Source organism: Cibotium barometz, chromosome 2 (genome assembly GCF_041138505.1).
Source record: "Cibotium barometz isolate CiBa-2024 chromosome 2, ASM4113850v1, whole genome shotgun sequence".
Classification (NCBI taxonomy): domain Eukaryota; kingdom Viridiplantae; phylum Streptophyta; class Polypodiopsida; order Cyatheales; family Cibotiaceae; genus Cibotium; species Cibotium barometz.
In genome coordinates this window covers 5,607,701-5,633,024 of record NC_141047.1, presented here as the reverse complement: position 1 = coordinate 5,633,024, position 25,324 = coordinate 5,607,701, and the positions used below count along the sequence as shown (strand labels likewise).

Genomic DNA, 25,324 nt, shown 5'->3' with positions numbered 1-25,324 from the left:
CCTTGGTAATCTACACAAAGTCTTAAGATGCCATCTCTTTTCTTCTGGAAGAGAATGGGTGCTCACTAGGTGATACACTAGGTTGGATAAACCCTTGATTAATTAATTGAGAAAGTTACCTCTAGGACTAACATCTTATAAGCCTTCTGGCAACTTCCCAACAAAGCAATAACACTGTAAGCTCTTCTAGGAATAGGTCTACATATTCACTAAGCCTTTGTGGCTCCCATTCCGAGGGTTTTTCTTTAGCTTTATGAATTTACAGCATACAGGGCTAATCCTTTCCAAAGACCTTTGAAACGAGTAAATTTTACCACATGCAATCTAGCCTTACCATGGACCCCGTTTCCTTGTACTTTGTTGGATGATGCATCAAGGAAAGACACATGTCTAGATTTACAATGAATGTCAGCATCATTTCTTTTAAGCCAATCCATATCCAAAATACCATGAAAGATTCTCAAAGGAATAACTTTGAAAGCTTGCGAGGTCGGGTGGCCATCTAGAAGAAATGAAATATCATCTGTCTCGAAATTAGAGAACTCTAGGCGACCACTGGCCATTTCTACCTTCAATGATTTCTTAGTGTCCTTGGCCTTAATACCAAGCATCTTCAGACATTGAGGAGAGATGAATGAATGTGATCTACCTCAATCAATCAAAAGGCAAAAACTTATACCTTTGAGGGTTGCCAGAATCTCGATGACAGATGAATGCCTATTGCACCCTCGAGACTCTACAGCTAGCTGCATGAACACGGGCCTCTTCGTCTTCTTGATCTTCAAGAGTGACAGCATGAGCTACACTCCCACTAGATCGATTGTTCAGAGAGTTGGCGCGAGAGTCAACTGAAGAGACCAGACGACGATTTGAGGTAGAAGAGGGAGGCGAAGTCAAGGGTCTCTCAAATTCACGAGCTAGGTGGTTCTTATCAACACACTTGAAGCATTAAAATTACAATCTGGACATCCCTAGGTCTGAACGGTCACTTATAGCAGACAAAAAATTTCACTTTTCCCATAATCACTAACAAAAATTAGTTTCTAATTTTCCAAAATAATTTGATAATTTCTTTTTATAAGCTTAATGGCCATTTATAGCGAGTTAGCTATTTTTGGTGTTGTTATCACTCTATAAGTGAGAGCTTGGGTTATTATGGGATATAGTTATGCAGATGCACCACTAATAGTCTGGCTTGGACTAGGAGCGCAGACATGCTCATGGCAAGTACGTAGGTTGGTGTGTCCAAGACCTATGGGCTGGCTTCGGTGGTAAGGGACGCCAGAGTTAGACACGGGCCTATGGGATTGTGCAAGAAGCCCTAGCCTTGGCTCGGGGGAGATCATCGCAGTTGGGAGGTGAGCTAGCTTGTTACGTAATGATTGGTTAAGGACTAACCTTGGTTTTCAACTGTGTTTAGGGAGATAAAGGGAAGGACTTTACAGTCAGTATCAGAGCAACTCGTAGAGGCTGAAGAGGCATGCGTGTCTAGGCATCGTAGATGTGAGATTTCCCACGTATTCCTCTCATTGTTTCTCTTTCTATCAAATCGATGCTCTATAGAATGTTTTTCTTGGCGTCAAGGATTGCTGCACATGCAAGCGTGTGTCGGAGAGGGTTCAAGAAGTGGATCACTGCTGTTTTTGATGTGTGCGTATGACTGCAATAGCGAGTACCCAACAGAGGCTGTAGGTGGCTAGGGTTAGCACGGCATGAAGCCTAGGGTGGCCAGCCTTACGGAAGCCTATACCAGCTATCCCAGGTGGCTGCGTTGGAGCTGCAACCAGGCAGCGCAACCTGGGCAGCTAGGTCAGCCAGGCTGCCAAACCAACCACCCAACCAAGCCATGCAGCTCAGTGTGGGCAGCTACCAACCGGTGCTCTGTGCAATAGAAAGAAAGAAAGAAACAAAGAAATATTTACGTCTTACAAAGGGACCGATGGGCCTATGAGACAAAAGATGATTACAAGTATCCATGGAATATCATCGTCAAGAAAATTGAACAAAACTTTAACTCTCCTATGCATACAAGCTTTCCATGAAAACTTCATCTCCATCTCCATCTCTCTCTCCTATGCAAACTAGCTTTCCATGAAAGCTTCTTTTTCCCCTTTCTTGTAAGTTATTCCCCTCTTAAAGCTTAACCCTAACCCTAGCTCCTACATAGAAAACTAATAGAGAGCTTTAATGGAAAGCTATCCATGAAAGCTCTCTATAAGGGTTTCTATTCAGAAGATAGCTTTCCATTAAAGCTCCGACAGACAGACCATGTCCAAAAAGTTTCATCATGCCCCGAGCATAATAGACTGGGGATAGGAAAAAATAGCCCCCCAATCCACGTTTTTTTTATTTTAAAAAAAACAGCCGTCTATGCTTTTTCATATCAAAAATAGCAAAATGCTTTTTCTTTAAAAAAAAGTACCCCTAATTTCTGCATACAACTGCCCCTACTTTTTTTCTCTGCTGGCTGCCTTGCATGCACCCCCCTCCACTTCGCCTGCTGCCCTGCTGCCACCACTATTGCCTTGCTTCTCCGCTGCAAAAAAGCTATCCAGGCACTTGTACAGCCAGCCAAGCCCCTATATGGACAACAGCTGCTGTACAACCTGGCTGGCTGTACAGCCTGGCTGGCCTGTGCACCCATGTACCTGCCATGTTATCTGCCTAGGCCTTACCTCCTATGACTGCACACCATACGTACCAGCCCAGCAAGGAAACAATGGCATCTGGCGTGGCTTCCAGCAACCAAAAGGAAAGGGATTTTAGGGTTTGTACACCTAGGGATTTCTGGACAGTTTTCCCTTCTTGCACATCTACACATCCTTCTCACTCTTCCATCTCTTTCTCAGAATCCACATGCATCCTATCTTGCCAGAAAAACCAAGAAAAGCTACTTCTTTGCAAGATCTAAACACAGATTTGGTGACCAAGAGATACCTGGATAGGGCAACCTTGGCCACACATGCAAGAAAAGCAAACCTTGTAGTTTTCCGCTTCCATGATCAGGCAGGCTCTGATACCAACTATAAGCTCCCTCCAGAAGGATCACCTAATACACAAGCTAAACACACAAGATTAGAACAACATAGAACGGTGCGTACAAACTCACCTCCCAGCTGTAGATTCCGTCCGAATTCTCCCCCGAGCCACGGGCTAACGTTACACTCCCCACACGCCAAGCCAGCAAGCCCTAACGTCTCATACCCCGGGATCTTGTCCTAACCCTTGGCAAGACTTCTTGTGAACCGCCATGTCCATGGCAAAAGTAACACTAACTATCAAGAATAATGGTATATCCTCATTATTGCTCAGTAACCCACAAGTCACTTAAATAGTGATTGCTACCGCTATAAATAACATCCTACCATAAATAGCCAATAACCATGGAATACCAATAATAATGAACCCTGGCCACCTGTAACCTACTTGCAACCTTCTCCCTGATCTCAAGGCTCCCCAACCCTACCCAGATTGGGACCTAATCCGGAGGATTAGAGTTATGTACATAGCAATTGGTGTTCCGAAATGGAGAGGCTCTATCAAGGTGTCCTCTTCAAAATCTAAAAATCCTCTAATGCATGTTGCTCTTCCCCTTGTCTTTACTCGTGTCCATTCATAGAGTCCTGGCTTATGCTTGAGTCACCACTTCTCTATTGAGAACTTCACGTAAAACACATGAGCACTGTTTTTCTATATTGTAACAACCATCTTTTTCACTCGCACATTACCTAGAGAGCTAGAATATAGCTAAAGATGGTTTAAATTTTAATAAATGTAAAATGGAGTACTTGGCATACTCCTTTGGCATACTTTATCTTTAGATTCAGAATAGAAAGAGTGGGACGATTTAAAAGAAAAGATGGTTTAAATTTTAATAAATGTAAAATGGAGTACTTGGCATACTCCTTTGGCATACTTTATCTTTAGATTCAGAATAGAAAGAGTGGGACGATTTAAAAGAAAAGATGCTAGCATTAGTATTCATATTGGAAGCTACTAAGAGACAGGCAAACCAGTCAAGTGCAATGCAAATATGCTCTCCAAGGGAAAAATTGAAGTATGGAATTGCAAAAGAGAGATATATAAACAGCCAGTTTCGAATACACCTGTTTAATTTGAAGCTCGTGAAGTCATTGCTTATCCTTTTGCTCTTGATCAATATTTTATAGGTTCTTTGGCGGAACAGTTTGTTGAGACTTCTTAGACTTTATGGGTTGCCTTCCGAAGTGATAGGGTTTACTCCACATTTTTGGGAGTTAATTTTCAAGAAATTGGAGACCAAACTAAGTATGAGTTCCTCTGATCATCCTCAGTCTGTGGAGGGTATGCATCGTGCATACGTCTCCCAGAGACTATTTGATTGGAAAAGGTACATCCCTAAAGCATACGAGTACACTGCTTCTGTATGTGTATGAGCCCAAATGGACTTAAGGGTTTGAAACTAGATGCAACTAGAAATTTTTTGCTCAATATGCAAAAGATGCCTACGCATCCTAAGAAGACTATTACGAGTGCTTAGGATACGGCATGGTTTTATGTTGATCATAAGGAGTCTTTGAAGAGCGTTTGGTCCAAGGAAATGCCTGTGTATTGGAAAGGAGCCAACAGTTATGAGACTTTGAAGACAAGGAAGTATCCGAAATTATCCCCTAGGTACTTTGGACCTTCCAAGATCCTGGAAAGGGTCGATAAGGTTGCTTATAAACTTGAATTGCCTCCCCCAGGTGCGAGTTCAACTAGTTTTCCATGTGAGTAGACTCAAGGAGGATCAAGGGGGCGAGGATGGCATTACGTCAGTTGATTCCTAAACATAACATTAGGTGGAAACATGGGACCGAGGATGACTCAATCCGGTGACAGTTTGTCACCAGCCTCGACATTTCCCAGTATGACAGGGTCTGGTGGACTCTAGGATGTCTAAATATTTGGAAAGTACAAGCTTTGGGAATGGGGGATTATCCTACAATACAAAGAATCACACTCCTAAAATTTAGGAGAGTTGCTATTTTTGGCCTCCGATGGAAATTCTGTTCGCATCATTACATTTGGAATTGAGTGAATACCAAGAGTTGCCAAAGTACCTACGACAAATGGGCTACTAGTTGGGATATTTTTAGAGATAAAGTTTATGGAAGGACCCATCTCTTAGATTGGGACATGAAGCAAGAGAGTGGATAAAAGTGAGACAAGTGGCCTCACACTTGTCAGAAAGTGAATCAAATTTAGACAAGTGGCCTGACACTTGTCACTCCAGCTATTGTGAGGCTCTCCACTTGACATTATAGCCTTCTCTTGCCATTTTAGCTCATGGGAGCCCCAAATCTATAAATTGGAGCCCTCTCTCTTCATTAAAGGAGGCTCTCTTGCTGCACACTAGCCTCTACCACCGTTAAAGGCTGCCCTAATGATGGCTACTCTCTTTCTCTCTCTTTCTCTCTTGAAGGCTTCCCGTGAAGAATACCGACTGTTGGGGACTGTTTTGGAGGCTTCCATCGCGAAGAAATACTGAAGGCAAGGGTATTTAATCATTTTATTATGATTTCTAGCCATTGTACTTGTTGTACCAACCCTTGTACTTGTACCTACTGTACCTACCACTGTATTGGCTGTACCAGCCCTTGTACTTGATGTACCTACTGTACCAACCAATGTACTTGATGTACCAGCCACTGTACTGGTTGTACCAACCACTGTACCAGCCATTGTACTCGTTGTACCAACTGTACCAACCATTGTACTTATACTTGCTGAATGGAGAGTTGTACTTGGTGTACCAACTCTATTGCATGAAGACCCGTGGTTTGTGGGCAAGAATCAGTACCCACACGGAGGTATATGGTTTATATTGTTGACTCAGCATTTCTATAGCTATGTGACGGCTGAATTTTATGGTTGCCTTGTGTTGGGCTGTGTTATCACATTTGTATATGGATAATCCGGTATCTGCCGTGGGGAGAGTAAGGCCCTCAAAGCTTGTACATAATATTTTCTCCTTGGGTAATAAAATACTCCGAGCGCGGGGGGGGGGGGGGGGGGGGGGGGGGGGGGGGCTCATTCCGGCTTCTATGCGGTGTCACATGTGCAAGCTCCATTTTCAGCATTTGTGGATGTTTTGTCCAGCTTTTATGTTTTATGCAAAGTCATGATGGATATGTGTTACGGCTGTTGCCATGTTTAAATGTTTTAATATGCTTTGATGGTATCAACAAGTGTGTCAAAGGCCCTAGTCCCCCAGGCACTGCCGCAAGTTACACAGTTGCTAGTTGCAAGTATTGATTCCCCAAGTCTTCAAGTGTGTGGTTCTTGCATTTAGTAACACAATTTTGTTGTGAAGTATGAGTATTAAATTCATCTGTTAATATAAACTCTCCACCCCAGTATGTCCAAAACGCCTGTAGCTTTTTTCTCGTCTCATGCTAACTTATGCCTACTTTAAACCTTTTATAAATGCATGTGCCTTATCCTAATGAAAATAAGTGAGTTCCGTAAGTGTAGCTTTTATTGGAAAAAAGGTATATAAGTGAGGTTTATGAGTGGAGTGGATTGTGGTCGCCTTGTGCTATGATGCTGGGCTATAAGAGTGCTAACCCATTCCTGCCATTCCATAGTGCTGCAAACATTTTGCTATCGGCACCTCGGGGCAAGTCTTGGTGCTATGGGACACCAGGGCTTATTGATATGGTGTGAGTGTCTTGTTCCCAATAAGGGCTACTCACCGCTTCAAATCTTCCAGATATTCCAAGAAAAATTCCATTGTTAAGCCATCCCACCCTGGGGATTTGTCGCTACCCAGCATCTTCAACATCTCAACATCCTTCGCCTCCCTACCCTCCACTTTTCTATCCCTCCCCTCACTATAACCTTCTTCCCTCATAGCTCTTGGGTTGAAAAAAGAGAACTTGTAATGAGGAAGGGTCATTGTCCTCGTTATTCAAAACCCCTTACATATAATCTAAATACACTAGAGAACATAGAGGGGAAAAAGATGTCCTAGTCCGGAAATCTTTCCTGTCAGAAACTTGTAGCCATTTGTCATCCTTTGAGCTTCTAGGGGGCACATTATCTGCCCCCGCACTTTATTTTCCCACCGCAACATCGACTGAGCTTCTAGGGGCCACCTCATCTGGCCCCACATTTTTCTTCCCCATCCCAACATCAACTCTATCAGCTTCTTTCCTTTATTTCCACCTTCAGAACCATCAGATTTGTTCCCTCCATGAACTGCAGCATCGTCCTTGGAACTTTTAGCATCCAAAGTATCCTGATCCCCCGTACCTTCAGTTTCCCCTACATGCCCCTGCTTTCCCTTAGACTTCAAACCTCCACCCCACCCTTTTCTTTCACCATACCATGAGCATCAGATCTTGAGAGGTACCCCATCTGTCCCATCCCTCCCACCCTAGTTGATTAACCCTTAATCTTTCTTAACCCACTATCCCTCTCTTCTTTGAAAGCTGGGCAACTCCTAGCAAAGTGCCCAAATTTCTTTAAGTGTAGGCAGCTTGACATCCCAGGCTAAACATACCTTATTAGACCCTTTCCCCAAAGATAGAAGGAACAAGCAGAGGCTTGCCTAACAACTTTGCCAGCTCTCTAAGAGAGGGCCATATCCATAAGGGGAAATCTACAAATTCCACCCATATTGGGCAAGCATTAACAAGCCCCCTATTGACATCAAAACACGGGTTGCAATGTAGGACATGGATAAAGCGTTTAAAGAATAACAGTGGAGCCTTAACCAACAGTTTGAATACCCATGTTGATCAGATAGCAGGACATTGAAGAAGCCTTTTCCTAGATAGAACACCTGATGAACAGCCCAGTAAGCCCTCTGCATGGTGTTGATGGCATACCCTCCCCAAAGAATCTCAACAAAACTCACCAGTCTATGAACACTTTCTGTTTTTGTATGAAATGTTTTCTTTTTCTCTTTTGAGAAAACATACGCTTGCAGAGTTATGACAAAATATGCTTAATAAGATGCCTATTAACATCACAATAGATTCTGTACTCACTCTAAACCCCCTTATATATGGCACAATGTTCATGGTATCATATGGTATATTCCATATCTTTCAGTGCTCTCACAAGAGGTGCAAGATACTGGAAATGCACAAAACCACTTTATGCTGCTTGCTCCTGTTTTCTTCCTACCTCTTCTTGACTGCATTTTATGCCTCCTGCTTGAATCCCATGTTCATTTACTCCTTGAGTTGAAGGATCCTACTGTCATGCATAGATTGTTTTGTTCAGGACCCTCCACACTCGCACTTAATATATGGTTCAACTTCAAATGGCATCCCTTGCCTTTCTATCTTCCAGATTATCACAGTACACTTTGACAGAGGTAGAATATAAAATTTTCTTTAAATGCACATAATGAATTTCAAAACTTTACTCTATACATATCTATTACTTAAGAGCTAAACCACAAATTACCTTCACCAGAATGATAATGAGCAAGCTCTTGCGCAGATGATGATATCTTTTCCAGCACAGAATTCACCTGGGAAGTGAAGAAACATCAAGGCATAATGTAACTGCCACTCCAATATCTACACTCCTAGATGCAAGGATGACCTCCTAGTAAAGCAAATCAGAGCCCTCCTTAACAAAAGCGATAACTAGAATGATGAGAGCAAGGAAAGGTATCTATCCACTCAGCAGACTTGCAGCACCGGTACATGGAGAGGGCGGCCCTGAAAAAAATGCATACCTACAATACTCTCGACATGAAAAATAAACAAGGTTATAAATACCACACCCACAATCGGTAAAGAGAAATAGTGTGCTGAATCGTATTTCTCTTCTTACCTCCAGGTTCCTAGTTGCAAGTTTTTCTTCCACTAAAAGCAATTGTTCGCTTGCAGATGAGGCAGCAGCACTTCTTGCCCTCCTGCCTTGAATTAAAGCAGAAGCTTGACCTGTTATCACATCCAGCTGTGACTGCAAGCGGTGAACCCTCTTCTGCAATTCTGCTGCCTCAAGTTTGTATGCTGCAGTTGTGTCTCTGAAATAAATATGAGTCTAAGAGTTCACTCACTTTCAAAATGAAAAGAAATTCATGATTCTGAAGTTTCTCGCCCATGTAGAAGCTCTAGATAGAATTTGAGGACATCCTCAGTGAAATAGAAATAATCATGTTTCAGGAAAGAACTAGAGATGCTTCCTGATAATATTCAATTCGATCAGCCCTGTGTAAATCATGTAGCTATGGCTTTTTATGAATGTGTAATGTTTACTTACATGTAGTTGTGTGTGTGTGTGTGTGTGTGTGTGTGTGTGTGTGTGTGCTTGCTTGCTCACCGATTTCTGGCATGTGTGTATGCATGTGCAATCAAATATAACGGGGCTCACCAATTAAAGTCTAGTTCATTAGTACAATTTAAAGGCCAATAAATCAAAAAGGGGAGAAAAAGCTATGCTAAAAAAACTATTTACACAACAGCAAGGAGTGAAATCTATGTAAACAAAGCATTACTTGAGAATTCTCGTCTCCACTGAAACTTAGGGGGGCCTCTACGATTAACACAGGGCTCAATAGATTAGTTTCTGAACTCTTTCAAGTAAAAACAAGAGAGTGCATGCCTAAAGTTGAAAAAGGTGTTATTGACAAAGTATAACTGATGTAAAGATTCTTGTTAGTTGAAAAAGGATCCATGTTTTTAATTGCATCATGGCCCTTCCTAAATGACATAACGAAGCTATTAGAGTGATGAAAGTGCTCTTACTCTTACTAACATAAAGTTATAAGAATTTGTGAAATTGGAATGTTCTCCATAGTTCACTGTACCATGTTTGTTTATACCCTGGAACTAGTTAATGCACAAACTGCAAAGCAAATTTTAAATCACCTAATTTCCTTCAATGATTCCTCAACACCAAGTACAGCTTCCTGGTCACTTCTTCGACTTGAAAATGCTGAGATACTGTCATAGGCAAAATCCAAATCGTCTCCCTGAACCAAAACTGAGAAAATCATTAGTATGTAGACCACTTTAGAATCTAATGTCTGACAAAAGTGAATGCAAATGTGTAAAAGTAGATTATGAGTATGAAGGGATCGAGGGATTGTACTCAAGAAATTGCATTCATAAAAGTAAGACCCTTATGCTAAATGTTTTGATAGAGCACTTGATAGACTTTGTAGCCTCACGCAAGCATAAGCAAGGTCAGACAACTAGTTTAAAGCCTCCCTGATCAAGAATTAGCTGGCAGTGAAAAGAAACTCATGACAAGGTTTCAGAAAACAGCAGCATCATCATGGAAGAGGGGGCCAGAAGCCCTCTTACAAAATCTGGTGACACCCCCTTTCAAAAAAAAACCAAAAAAAAAAAAAGTGGTTGATTCCCATAGGAGAAAATGTCCCAAAAACTGAAAGGCCCACCAATTCTTACACATCAAGTAGGGTTTGCATGCGCACAGGCACATACCCCCCCAGGCCTTAATGTTCACCAGTGAAGAGTTCTAGATTCTACAAAGAAGAAAGCGCAGAACTGAATACATGACAGTCCCACCATGGCATAAAACCATCCTCTATTTTTATAGCAAATATTTTACATGATCAAATAGAACAATTGATGTCACCTAGCCCTGAATGTTCCAAGGGATGATCCTCACAGGACTGAGGCATGGAATTGGCGACTAGACCCCATGGTCAATCCTCTCCCTTCTTATTAGAGGATATAAATTTATATTTCCCAGCACAGTCCAAAGCGAGGATATCCTCAAGAGAAAAAACCTATGTACAGCAGGCACTGTTGGGTGTTTCGGAGTCTCTTGTGTCCTGTGTGTCGAACCCATGTACCTGTCAGTGTGTGTGTAACCATCTATATGTGTTTGTATAGGTGTGAACACCTCATATATGTGTAAGTGTGCCTACATGTGTGTGAACACCCTCTTATCTAGATAAGATAAGTGTGTGCCATGTGTAATGTCCCCATATGCATCTGTGATTTATGTGAGTCAAAAGATAAGGTTTGCAAGCTATAAAAAGCCATGTAGTTGGTATACATTACATCAATCTAATCCCATCATTTGAGTCGTGCAAATAATTGTTTCACGTGCTCTCTCTCTCTCTCTCTCTCTCCCCCCCAATCATGGCTGCCTTAGCCTTTCAGCCACCATAGCCTAGGTACTGTGCAACCCTAGCAAAAGCTTACACCTTCAATTGGTATCACTGCTTAGGTTAGGTTTTCTATGACTTTTTAGGTTTTTTTGTTGCGCCACCATCTGCTACTGTTCGTCAACACATCCATTGTTGTCACCTGCCCATCTACAGCCTTACTACACGTGGCTCGCCCACTACTCTTGCCCGCCACTGAAAGAAAGGAGGCTACTCAAAGCATGGCGTATGCCAATGAAAGGAAGAGAGGCAGAGGAGACACATTTACATAAGAGTCTAGAGACATGTAGACATTGTTTACATGGAGTCTAAGACATGGGAGAAGGTCTCCATGGAAGCTTGCTAAGCAAGACATGATTCGTATTGATCCAAAAGATATCAAAAGGTGTAAAAGATCATAAAGGTCATAAAAGGTACAATAGCCTATACCATGGTCACTTATATAGTACCTGGCCATTTCACACTTGCTAATAATATGCCCATGCCCAAATCTATGCCCAAGGGACCCATGGTCCATGTGCCTAGGCCCAAACCATACATGCGCATGTGCCTGTGGAATTGCTTCATTAAACACAACCATCCCCTCCTACAATGATTTTGTCCTCCAAATCGAAGGGTGGTCGTGCACAAAAAGTGGCATATACAAAGGCTATATACAAAAGCCAAAAATCGCATCCATGACAAAAATATTGATGTCCTCGCCTCGATGTTGTCGCCAAGGTGTATGATCCCTCCCGGATCAAATGGAAAGTATGTAGAACAACACCGATGACGAGGCTAAAAATGCATCCTCCCAGGTCAAATGTGAAACCAAGGAGTCACCTAGTCATAACCATAGATCTCGTGCCACCTAAATCAAAAGGATAAGTCGTGTCACCCCAAGTCACGAGCGAGTGGCGACCACCTGGATCAAATATGAAGTAACACCGCCCCACTGTCGAAAGATAGTCACCAAGGATACCTGGATTGAATAGAAATCTACGAGATATGCCACCAAGATCCCGCGGATACGCCACCAAGATCATGGTCTAGATATCCACCACGGTTAAGGATGAATGTGTCGTGATGGCGTGCTGTGTCAATAAGCAGAAGACTCTCAAGATGGTCTCCGGTTGTGGACCAAAAGTGAATCCCCAATAAACTATATCCATATCAATACATAGGCATCTACAAGTATCACAAAAAAAATGCCTCGTAATCCAAGTCAATGCCCAGATCAAAAACTCATATATCATCAAGAGTATGGCATGTCTCCATCAATGGTGCCTTCGTAATCACTCGATCTATAAGAATGCCTAAGTCAAATGCAAAGCTATCAAGATCCATGTGATCCCTATGTATAATCGTGCCTCTGCTATGAGGCCTCAACTCAATGAAGTCATCTGTAAGCCCAAGCGGGGCGTGCAGTGACAAACTCAACCACGTGTCTAAGAGATAAAAATATAAAGAGAGAGAGGGGAGAGAGAAAAGGGAATGGGGATCTTGCACAGTACACCACATTGAGCGGGGAACAGGCTCCGCTCCCTTTCAAGAATTTATTCAAAAACAATCCACGCGCACCTTGGCGGCCAGGATCATACAATCAATGAAAACAAACAAATATGCCGATGTAGAATATCCAAGTCGATGTCGATGTCGACGCACAAGATCTCTGATGTCGAGCACACCACAGGGATGACCCACAAGTATCTCTCACCGAGCTAGTGCCAGATCCAAATATCCAAATCTAAATCCAATGAATCTAAATCCAAATCCAAATCCAAGTCGAAGTCCAAGTCCAAGTTCCATGTTCATGTCCAAGCTTCATGCCCAACCTATATGTCCAAGTTCCATGTTTATGTCCAAGCTTCATGTTCCATGTCCAAGCTCTATGCCCAAGTTCTCCATGTCCAAGTCCAAGAAACACTCGCTCATGCCATGAGTAATATCCACAACTCCTATAGCCTTGTCCACGAAGAAAACCATGGAAAAGCTCTTTCTTGCAAGAAAATTTATATAAAACCTGTTTTAATGGTTTTCGGGCAATAAAAACATCAAAAAAGCTGTTTTTTAGGGTTTTTGGAGCAATTTTAGGGTTTTTGAAACTTCTCTCCGTACCTGCATCCGTATTGCCCATGCATATGCCCATACAAGTCTAGGGCTGACCGTACATCTGAAAAGCATGTTGGAGAAGGTGTTGATGGCGAAGAAGAAGCTCTTCATGATCATAATGATGTCCCCACATACTCCACGATCTCCTTCAATCTTCAATGATCTTGTTCATGGTACTACAAGAGCAGTCCAATCCTTTTTATACTTGTGAGACCTGCTTTTTGCCAAAAAGCCTTCATGCTTTTGCTTGGTCTTTTTTTTTTTATTAATAAAATATTACTTAACTTTTGGTGCTTTGCTTTTCTGGCTTTAAGGCCTTGCTTTTTGACCCTAGCATTGCTTTTTGAGAAAGCACCTTTTAGCTTTTTGGTCTGGCTCAATCTTCTCTTTCCATTGGTGCCCTCGGCTCACGGTCAACCCTGTTTGACTTTTTGCTTTTTCCTGCTTTTTAACCACGAATGGTGCTTTTTCATAATCAAACCTTATGGACCCTGTACCCATGTCTTCTTTCACCTATCTGGTGTCCAGGCATGGATTTCATCATGTGAAATAGAGCTAGGAGGACCAAATAGTTACATCATCACTACTCTCATGCACTATGCTTAACTGCTCAAACACATGAACTATATCCAAAGAAACAGGCAAGGTACGTTATGAAAGCTAGGAGTAGTGGTCGAACCATAGATATCCCCACATGAGAAAACTCTAGATGAATAGCCCAACACATCTAACACAAGAAGCTAAGGCCTATGCTCCTCACGGTCTATCGTATGCTCATGGGTATCCTGCGGAGTATATCTAACCTTGTGTGCAATGGATGCTTCACTAATTAAATACTCAAGATTCTTTAATCAACTCTCACTATGATCTCTGGAGAAGTAGGTAGACATACTAGGCGTATCATCATCTACGATGCTCGATGTGTCCAATGCCATGCCTGCCCTCAAGATCATGTCCACATGATCTAGCCCACACATATCAATCGTGTCAACATCATCACCATGTGTACGTGTGGCAATATCATTATGTGCGTGTGTAGTATCATGTGCACATGATACATCATCATCATCATCATCCACATCATAATACAATGAATGGGTCGATCTAGAAGTATGAAAATCAATGGAACGATGGCAAGTAGATGTCGTAGATGAATCATAGAAGCTGTCGAGACCCATGCGAACTCCACTGCGAGAACGATATATGTGTAAGCATGCTCGACATGTGTCCTCAAAGGATCCAATCCTTTCGCTCCATGACTCCTGAAATGCCTCCCATGAAAGACATCCTGATCATCATCTACCATGTAGCCATGTGTATCACCAACACCAAAATCATGACCATGTGTCATCCAACATATCTCGAAACTCCACATAGGTCATGCCCGTGGTGAATGGATATGGCAACATCATCCACATCCTAAAGCAATTACAAGACTCCTCCATGTCCACCTTTATGGATGCCATGGATGCCATAAGACAACTCTAGGATGCCTCCATGTCCGCATGCAAGGGTGCCATATGTAAAGGCGTGCAAAACCAAATCTGAAATCGCCCAAGCCACCACAAAACACCGCGTGTGAATACGCACGTGAATCTCACCCAACACACTCAAAGTGTGTGAACATACCTCACAAAAAAACACGAGGCATGTGAACAATCCCCAACAAATTACTAGAACATGCTCTCAGCTCACCCACATGTAAACATATGTCCTCAAATCCTCTCCAAATGTGCGTCCTCAAATCCTCTCCAAATGTGCGTATGCACATTTTGTGTGTAAATAACCCCTTACAAGACTAGTGTAGAGGAGGTGTGAATGGAAGAGAATGGGATTGGGGTTGATGGTGTGCACAACAAAAAGCTAATGGATTAGGCAAAGGGACACAGAGTGTGGAATGAATGGAACTCGAGTGGACAAGGTGTGGGAGGTCAAATTTTTGGCAATGGTGTGAATGGTCAAGAAGAAACCCTAAAGCTTGATAGAAATAGGCGCCCTTTTTTTTACTCAAAAAATTCTCCCTTCTCACGCTGGCAACCAAGCTTTGCCTTGCTACTCTCCCTTCCTCTCATGCTGCTGGCAGCCAAGTTCAGGGCTTTCTCCTCTAGTGGGCTGAGAGCTCTTTGAGCTCAGTGATGCCAACACATTGCTTGCATTCTCTTCTTCCTTTTTTTTGTGTTGCACTTAAAGCTCCACGTGATATTGCTGCACAACTGTTCAAACTTGTCCATTTGCTGCTCTACGTTATAACGTTGCGCTCAAAGCTCCACGGTGATATTGTTGCACGATTGTTAACACATGTCCGTTTGCTGAGCTTGCGTGCAAATGATAATGCCACTGTTGCAATCGAAACATGTCCGTTTGTTGAGCTTGCGTGCAAGCAATGATGCCATTGAGTTGCGACAGCTTTCCCCTAATAATTTTATCAACGCCCACATAATCCCTCAAATGAACCTCAATTTGCTTCTGTGTCAAGAAGGGGTTGTGATTAGGGTTTAACAAGCACTCCTCGGCTGTGAGATGAAAGGACGGAGGGAGAGGAGACTCGTTTACATGGAGTCTAGAGACATATAGACATCCTTTACATGGAGTCTTAAGACATGGGAGAAGGTCTCATTGGAAACTTTCCAATGAAAAAGATGATTAGTATTGATCAAAAGTGATTATGAGTTATCAAAAGGTGTAAAGGTGTAAAAAGGTCATAAAAAGTACAATAACCTAGACCAAGGTCACTTATATAGTGCTTGGCCATTTCACACTTGCTAATACTATGCCCATGTCCAAATCTATGCCCAAAGAACCAAAGGTCCATGTGTCTAGGTCCAAACCATACATGTGCATGTGCATATAAAATTGCTTCATTACAAACCATCCCCTCCCACAATGATTTCGTCCTCAAAATTGAAGGGTGGTGATGCTTAAAAAGTGGCATATACAAAGGCTATATACAAAAGCGAAAAATCACTTCCATGACTAAAATGTCGATGTCATCGCCAAGGTGTATGGTCCCTCCCGGAATGGAAAGGAATGTAGAACAACACCGATGACGAGGCTAAAAATGCATCCTCCCGGGTCAAATGTGAAACCAAGGAGTCGCCTAATCATTACCATAGATCTCGTGCCACCTAGATCAACAGGGTAAGTCGTGTCACCCCAAGTCACGAGCGTGCGGCAGCAACCTTGATCAAATATGAAGTAACACCACCCCACTGTCGAAAGATGGTCACCCGAATCGAATAGAAATCCACAAGATACACCAATAAGATCATGGTCTAGATATCCACCAAGGTCGAAGACGAATGTATTGTGATGGCGTGCTGCATCAATAAGCACAAGACTCTCAAGATGGTCTGCGGTTGGACCCAAGGTGGAAAGGTACGTAGTGTATGGCACGCTATCAGTACGTACGGAACGTACTTCTGTACGGAACAAATTTTAAGGTACGTAAACAGTACGTACCATTTGTAAGCAGTCCTAGAAACCTGAATATTTTGTAGACATAGCAGCCAAAATACTTAAAATAAAGACTGAACCTCATTACTTAAAGTTTAAATCAATTATCAGTTAAGCCCATTACACAATACCTCATGTCAACAGTCATAGTGATATAAGCAAGAACCATGAAAGTCATAGATGATAAAAGAGAGTACAAATATCATGTCTACAGCACATGTCCTGGTCCACAAGTGCAAAAAGCAAAACAATGAAACACTACAATTGTCTAGACTCTAGAGCATAGTCACAAAGGACGGGGGACGGTGACGGGGGACGGGGACGGGGACGGGGGACGGCCATAAGTAGGGAACGGGGACGGGGGAGGGAACGGCACTCAAAAAATACTCTCTCTAAATTTCTGCCGCTGGGGGGGTCCAAGGGGGACCGGCGGCAGACATTTAGGCCCCCCTTGGCGGGGGAGTTCGGGGGCAACGCCCCCGAAGCTTGAAACGAACTCAAAATCGTCTCTCGTACTGTCTCTCTTACTGCTGTCTCCAACAGCCATAAACGGCTAGAAGAGCCAGCCCAACAGCCATAAACGGCTAGAAACCAGGCAGGCGCAACGGCCAAAAAACGGCAGGAGCAACGGCAGGCGCAACGGCTCTCTGCCGTCCCTGCACAGCGCCGTCCCCAACCGCCGTCCCCGTCCCAGCGCCGTCCCTGTCGCCGTCCCCTGTCAGAAACGTCCCGTGGGGGACGTCCGTCCGTCCCCGTCCGTCCCCCGCGCCGTCCCGACGTTCCAAGCCTCCGTCCCCTCCGTCCCCTGTGACTATGCTCTAGAGTCTAGACGCAAGAGTCTCAAATCTCATCATTAGATGAAGATGATGAGTCTTCTGAAGAGAGCCACACGCCACACATTTTTTTTTAAATGATTCCGTACGGATCCATACAGTACCGTACCGTACGGCTGTGCCGTACTGTACGGATCCGTACGTATGTACGGCAGCAACCTTGGTTGGACCAAACGTGAATCCCCAATAAACTGTATCCATATCAATACATAGGCATCTACGAGCATCAGAAAAGAATGCCTTGTAATCGAAGTCAATGCCCGGATCAAAAACTAATGTAACATTATGGGTATGGTATGTCTCCATCAATGGTGCCTCCATAATCACTAGATCTATAAGAATGCCTAAGTCAAATGCAAAGCTATCAAGATCCATATGATCCCTATGTATAATCATCCCTCCTACGAGACCTCACCTCAATGAAGTCATCACTACTCTCGTGCACTATGCCTAATTGCTCAAACACATGAACTATATCCAAACGAACAGTGCCAGGTACGCTATTAAAGGTAGGAGTAGTGGTCGAACCATAGATATCCCCGCATGAGAAAATTCTAGAGAAATACCCCACAAATCTAACACAAGAACCTCAAGCCTATGCTCCTCATGGTCTATCGTCTGCTCCTCTGCCTCCCTCACGTTGGCAGCCAAGTTTTACCTTGCTCCTCTGCCTCCCTCTCGTACTGCTGGCAGCTGACCTTTGCCTTGCTCCTGAGTTGAGGGCTTTCTCCTCTAATGGGCTCAGAATTGCACACTCAACGATGCCAACACAGGTTGTTGTCAACGTTTTGTCTAGCTCTTCAAGAGCATTGAAGGCCTCATTGATTGAGAGAAAACTGCTGAGAGCTAAGCTCGACGAAGCTTTTCTTCTGTTTTTTTTTTAACTAATATTTTTATTTAGCTCTACGTTGTCCTGTCTCTGGAAACGAAATGGCTTGCTGCTGTGCGATCTCCTTTGACACAGAAATTAGGATTAGGGTTTTCTCCACTCGCTTGTGTAGACCTCTGTATCGTCCTCCAGCAACAACAGGTTTTTTGTTCTTATTGACCCCTTCATCACCATCTAGCCATGCCTGAGATCCAATACTCCGAGAAGTAATTTGACAATGTCTACGAATTCAAGCATGTCGTCTTGACACATGAAATCACCAAATTGCTTACCAAGAATCGTCTGTTGTGTTGTTGTGCCTCTAGAAACGAAATGGAGAGCAGTGGTATAGCCTGCCTACTCTGCACTGCCTACTTGCTGAGAGCTTTTGCACAACTCAGTGATGCTTTTAGAAGAACAAAGCAAAGAACACATCGTTCTTCTCACTTCTTCTCTCCACTCCGACGCTTCTCACTTCTCACAAGTAGCTTGATTATGTGCAAAGAGCGCCCTTTGTCAGCCCTTGATGCCCCGCAGGGCGCACAGGTTTCTCGTACATATGCAGGTACTGTGCAGGGCCCCAGACAAGGGCTTGTCAGTGGACTTTGCCTCGTGGATTTTATCCCATCCTCCAGCATTATGAGAGGCATCCTCAAACTGCCCATCGTCTTCTTAGATCGGGGGTCAAACCCTCTTCTCTTCCATGAGAATCCTCTCATGGAATGTTCAAGGCCTTGGAGGACTTCCCACCTGTGGTAGGAAACGCCTTCTGAAGGACCAGCTTCACCCTGCTGTTACAGGAGGGTCTATGGATATACTTTTGTTGCAGGAACACAAATTGGATAGTCTCACTGTGGCAAAACTCGAAAGATGCTTTCTGGCCACACCTTCTGGTCCTCGGCTGTTGGGACTAGAGGGGGTGTTTGCATTTCAGTGGCAGCATCTGTTACGCCTCATGTTATTGGGCACGGTGTTATCATCCGTGCTAGAGCGCAGTGGATCTTGATCATGCATGAGGGTCAAAAATTGGAAATCTTGAATATTTATGCACCTAACGTGAGAGGTGAAAGGGTGGCCTTTTGGGACACCATTACAAATGTCATTCCCCAGGTTGATCATTGGATAGTGCGAGGAGACTTCAATATGGTTGAGCAACCTTTTGACAAGAAGGGTGGACGCGAAGGGGGTTTACACCCTTTGGAGCGAGCCTCATGGAAGAGGTTCACGCTCTCTTTCTTTGGCAGGGATTGCTGGACTGAGGATGACTTCCAGAGAAGGCCAAATTCCTTATCTCCAGGATCAGTGTAACACTTGGATACTTTGTAACACCTTTTTGTCTCATAGACCCTAGTGGTGTTTTGAAGACATTAATAAAAGTTTCTTTCTTTGCTGCCTCAGCCTTTTAGCCACCATAGTCTAGGTACTATGCAATCCTAGCAGGAGCTCGTACCTTCAGGCACGTGTGATCCAACCAAGGGAGGTTTCCCCTCTGGAAGTGGTGCAGTCTCCAACTGACAGCCCCCACTCTCCTCTCACAACAGTTTCCTCCCAAAAGTCTCCTTCCAAAGGAGAAAAGAGGGTGAGTAGAGAACACACATTTTTTTTTTCAGAAAGAGATTTCTATTAAGTATGAGAAAAACATACAACAATCACAACTATAAGCCGGAAAAGAATAGAATCACCCCAATATGTAAGGTGATTTCAACCACTGAGGAGCATCATGATGCCATGTAAGACCTGTGGTACTAAAGGAAAAGAAGATGCCATGGTCCCATTCCTGCATAAATATCACACGCTTCGCCTGCGCAGAACGAGAGGGCCCCTGAATGCGAGTCCAAGTAGCCATAAGAGTGTGGATGATATCACCCCATATAGTACTAATGCACTGAGACCCAAAAATCTAGAGAGAACACGCTTTGAGTCATCATCCCCCAGCGTTGAGGAGTCTACGTGATCAGCAACAAAAGCATAAGGGTTGTTAGGGTGTTCTACAAGAAGAAGGGGGATCCTGGGACGTCTACCATCCCTAACAACCACCCATCTCTGTTTAGCTCAAGCTGCAGAGGTAAGTCATGTAGCCTGTTGAGCACCGCCACTCCATCTCCTTCAATAGCTGCTGCACTTGCAGAAATCTCTTGCAATGTGTCCCTGCTATCTGCATATAAGACACTGATCAGGACCTGGGCCCTGCCTTCTTCGCACTGCGCCTCTCTCCCCCTCTGCCCACCATGGCCCTTCCCTCCTCGTCGCCTGTGCACTGCCCCCCTTCTGCCTCCTGCCCACCCTCCAGCCTCCATTCGCGTCGCGCCTCTGCCTCTTCCTCCCGCTCGCTGCCCCCCTTTCTCCAGCCCCGTCCAGCGCCCTTGGTTTGATGTTTTTTCCCTGCTTTCTGCCCCTGCTCCTCTGCTCCCTTGCCTCTTCGTCCCTCTTGCAGGCCTCTCCGACTCCGCTCCTTTTCCTTCGTTTGAGCCTCTGTACCGAAGAACATACATACTGAAAATCATAACAAAACTCTGGAATATTATCCAGCTATCAAATAAAACAATGTCACATATATTCAAAATATCTCCTTGCACCACACCTTTGCTCCTCGGACTAGGAAGATATGCACCATTGAGGCCCGAGCACTCCAGCTTGTGCTACCGTCTGGCGAGGAGCCCCAAAGTCTCACATCCCAGATCGGCAAGAGCCGCTTTTGATGGCCATACCATTCCCAAGGCACGAACACTCCAGGTCACGATCACACCAGAGTCTAGATACCAACGCATGCGTCCAGCCTAGACCATGTCTAGCCCAATGACACTCAGGAGCTGCCTTTGTCCTCACACCAGGCATAACAGGAGCATGCCCACGTCCACCGAGCTGGGTCAAGGTCTTGGACGACCGTCTTCATGCGACAGGATTCACCATTCGGATGACATCCTCCCATCAGCTTGTGTGGTACCTTCACAAGCTCCATAGCAAACAGTATTTCAATAAACAGTATCCAAACAAGTATCACACATCGGGATAAACCATCGCAAGCTCTGATGAGACAATCTTGGTCCTCCGTCGAATCTCCAAATGCGATTCCTAAACTGACAAGTCCTTGTTCGAGCCTTCTTGGTCCTTTGAATAAACATTCGAATTGCCAAATTCGTACTTCCCTTAAGCCATAGGCACTAGGTCTCTAACGGTCATTTCCAACTATAGCCCTCAAGCCTAAGACATTTCCTCTGAAGCCATAGGTCTTCTACATGTATTTTCAATTTCTCTATAGATAGGCCCTAAGTCCTATTTAAAAGATCATATTCTAGTTCTTATTCTAAGGTCTTAATCCAAGGTCATAATTGTATTATAGATGATAAACCTTATAACTTTCCACGTAAAGTTTGGGTTCATGAGATTCACCAAGATAGTCTCAAACTTCTCAAATCCTTTTTCTATCTCCTAATGGTCTTTCCCTTACATAAGATTATTCTTATCCTTAGAAAGTCCGTCTAGCCTTAAGATGAACTCCGCATCGATGTTTAGGTCAATTTCTATACGGAATTTATAAAGCATTTTAACACACTCTCTCTCTAGGATTTATTGGACATCGGGTTAGACTCCTATCGTTTCCATAACGGTCTTGATTCATAAAAGTTCCTTTTAAGCTTAAACTTTTCTTAAACTTAATTCTATGGGTTCATCAATTATCAACACTAGAATTTCTCTCTCTAGGTTCACATTATCTCTCTCTAGATTCCTATCGGGGAAGATTTAAAGTTCTTCCCTTATACCATTCTCCTTTAAATTTGGTTGCTTCCATGTACATTTCTACCCTTTATTTAAGTCTTCCTTGATTCCAATTTCTGTAGAAGTAAAGTGCATAAATAATAGACATTCTCTCTCTAGAATGGTTAGACTTTTTCAAGGTGTATGGCCATTTTCTCCTAGTCGTATTTACTAAAAAATGGTTAGACTTTTTCAAGGTGTATGGCCATTTTCTCCTAGTCGTATTTACCAAAAAATGCTAGATATTCTAGGGTGAATAATATTGTCTTTTCACTTATTATCCCAAGGGTTCTTATGGACAAGGTTATGATGTGTGTTCCTATGCTAAGGGTACACTAGGGTTTTGCCCAATTTGAGAATAAATTAACGTATTTCTACGCTTAGCCTATATTCTTTTTCTCACCAATCTTGCTAGATTTAGGGTTAATTTCAAGGCTCTTTTAACCCATAATTTACACACTTCAACTGGGAAAAGCTCTAAAAAAGTCTACATGATAAAAGTTACATTTGTGTGCACATTTTATGGTGTACAAACTAATTAAATGAATCAATATATACCTAGATGAATACAAGAACATGCCCAGATTCACCTTTTAGGAACGTGCATGTTATATACTCATGGTAGTCAACCCACAAGACTATATAACTATCAATTCCATTATGCATAGTATGGACTAGATACTATGATATCCCCACTAACGTCATCAGTGCCCAATAGTGGGTGTCAAACTCCGTATCAAGATATGCTCTCACACACACACTCCACACACACACACACACACACACACATAAGAGCATATATTCACACAAAGCCCTAAGTACTGAGTTTCTGTCAAACCTCTGGAGATACAGGGTAGACTCAGCCATAATGAAGCCTAGCACTAAGGGAAGTAGCAAATAGAAAGAATTAGTACAACAAATAAGTAGTTGATAGGGCAAATGCACCGCTAAAGATAGAAAGAAATAGCACAATATCAACTGGCTGCAACTCGAACGAAAACTTTACAATGTGAAATCTGCATGTCCGCTAATACGGCTGAATTATATACCTAGATGAATCCAGGAACATGCCCGAATTCACCTTTTAGGAACGTGCATGTTATATACTCATGGTAGTCAACCCACAAGACTATATAACTATCAATTCCATTATGCATAGTATGGACTAGATACTACGACATCCCCACTAATGTCATCAGAGCCCAATAGTGGGTGTAGAACTCTGTATCAAGATATGCTCTCACACACGCACTCCACACACACACACACACACACACATATAAGAGCATATATTCACACAAAGCCCTTCGTACTGAGTTTCTATCAAACCTCCGGAGATGCAAGGCAAACTCAACCATAATGAAGCCTAGCACTAAGGGAAGTAGCAAATAGAAAGAATTAGTACAGCAAATAAGTAGTTGAGATGAAAAATGCACCGCTAAAGATAGAAAGAATTAGCACAATATCAACTGGCTGCAACTCGAACGAAAACTTCACAATCTAAAATCTGCATGTCCGCTAATATGGCTGAATTATATACCTAGATGAATCCAGGAACACGCCCAAATTCACCTTTTAGGAACGTGCATGTTATATACTCATGGTAGTCAACCCACAAGACTATATAACTATCAATTCCATTATGCATAGTATGGACTCGATACTATGATATCCCCACTAACGTCATCAGTGCACAGTAGTGGGTGCAAAACTCTGTATCAAGATATGCTCTCACACACGTACTCCACACACACACACACACACACACACACATAAGAGCATATATTCACACAAAGCCCTTCGTACTGAGTTTCGGTCAAACCTTCGGAGATGCAGGAGGGCAGACTCATCCATAATGAAGCCTAGCACTAAGGGAAGTAGCAAATAGAAAGAATTAGTACAGCAAATAAGTAGTTGATAGGGCAAATGCACCGCTAAAGATAGAAAGAATTAGCACAATATCAACTGGCCGCAACTCGGACGAAAACTTCACAAAGTGAAATCTGCATGTCCGCTAATACGGCTGAATTATATACCTAGATGAATCCAAGAACATGCCCAAATTCACCTTTTAGGAACGAATCAATCCCTACATAACCTTCTAAATTCTAATTTCTTGGGTTTATCCCAGCTTTAGTTTAAAGCTAAGAATAGTTTGTTCATTTACAAGGCCACTCCTAAGGTCATTCTAAGAGAAATGCCAAAACACAAGTATAGGCTATTACCTATGGTTTATTGTTGTAGGGTACACATCTAATGTAAACATCATCTACAAAGGTTATCTCTCCATGGATCAATTTAAATATCTCTTCTAAGGTTGACTGTACACCTTTTACAAAGAGGTTAATTTATTGATTTAGGAAATTTTAGGCTTCTAGGGTCATAAAATACTCTTTCTATTTACTGTTAATTTAACAAAGAGATAGAAAACAATAAAAATGAGAAGACAAGATTCAAAGCTCAAAAAAGGACAATGTACTTGCACAAAATTAAAAAGTGTGAAGCTAAGCTAGATCACTTACTTACAAATGTGAAAATGCTTGATGTTGGAGTATTGTATGGTGTAGGAAAAATTATTGCCCATGCTACTAGTCCTAGGGTAAAACCCACCTTCTGATTTCAAATACGAGCGTATTTTTCTTAAATTTTATCATTAACAGGGTTCTTCTTCACATATTCTTATGTGCACATAGGCTTACAGACACCTATATGGGTCAAAATTTAATTTTTCTAAGCAGTGTACTTGGCTAATAAATTTTTATTTAGCTTGGCATTGTTCTTTTAAATTTCCTAAACCATTTGACCCATCTTTACACATCCCCAGGGTAATGCGGTGTGCACACACACACACACATAGTGCATTTGTGGACGTGTGCATAAATGGAGTAGTGCACACATAGTGCATTTGTGCACATGTGCGCACTCGTATCACTATTTGACCTTTAGTTTTTTTCACTGCATGTGAACCTTAGATCTTTAGGTCAAAGTTAATGCTCTTATGTAAATGTTAATTTTTACTCAACTCAAACAGTTTTCCATTTGTCCACACTCAATTTATTTCACATTTCATCTCACTTCAAAGTACACAATTTTGTCATTTTTTTAAAGCCAAAAATCCTTTATTTAATATTTTTTTTCTATACGGGCAGGAGGGATCTTACGACCCCCCTTTAACTAGCACGAGACTCACAATAGAGG

At 42.8% G+C, this 25,324-nt stretch overlaps 1 protein-coding gene across 4 annotated transcripts in view; it reads right to left on the bottom strand.

Moving 5' to 3' along the window:
- The window catches only part of AUG3 (HAUS augmin-like complex subunit), a 129,831-nt gene that overhangs the window by 80,471 nt on the left and 24,036 nt on the right, over positions 1-25,324 (bottom strand). For all 4 annotated transcript variants that reach the window (XM_086813079.1, XM_086813073.1, XM_086813087.1 and 1 more), the window contains exons 3-5: positions 9,855-9,958; positions 8,815-9,010; positions 8,440-8,506 (exon numbers count right to left, since the gene is read on the bottom strand). In XM_086813079.1, coding sequence (XP_086669205.1) covers positions 8,440-8,506; positions 8,815-9,010; positions 9,855-9,958 — 367 coding nt within the window. The remainder of the gene's footprint in view (positions 1-8,439; positions 8,507-8,814; positions 9,011-9,854; positions 9,959-25,324) is intronic.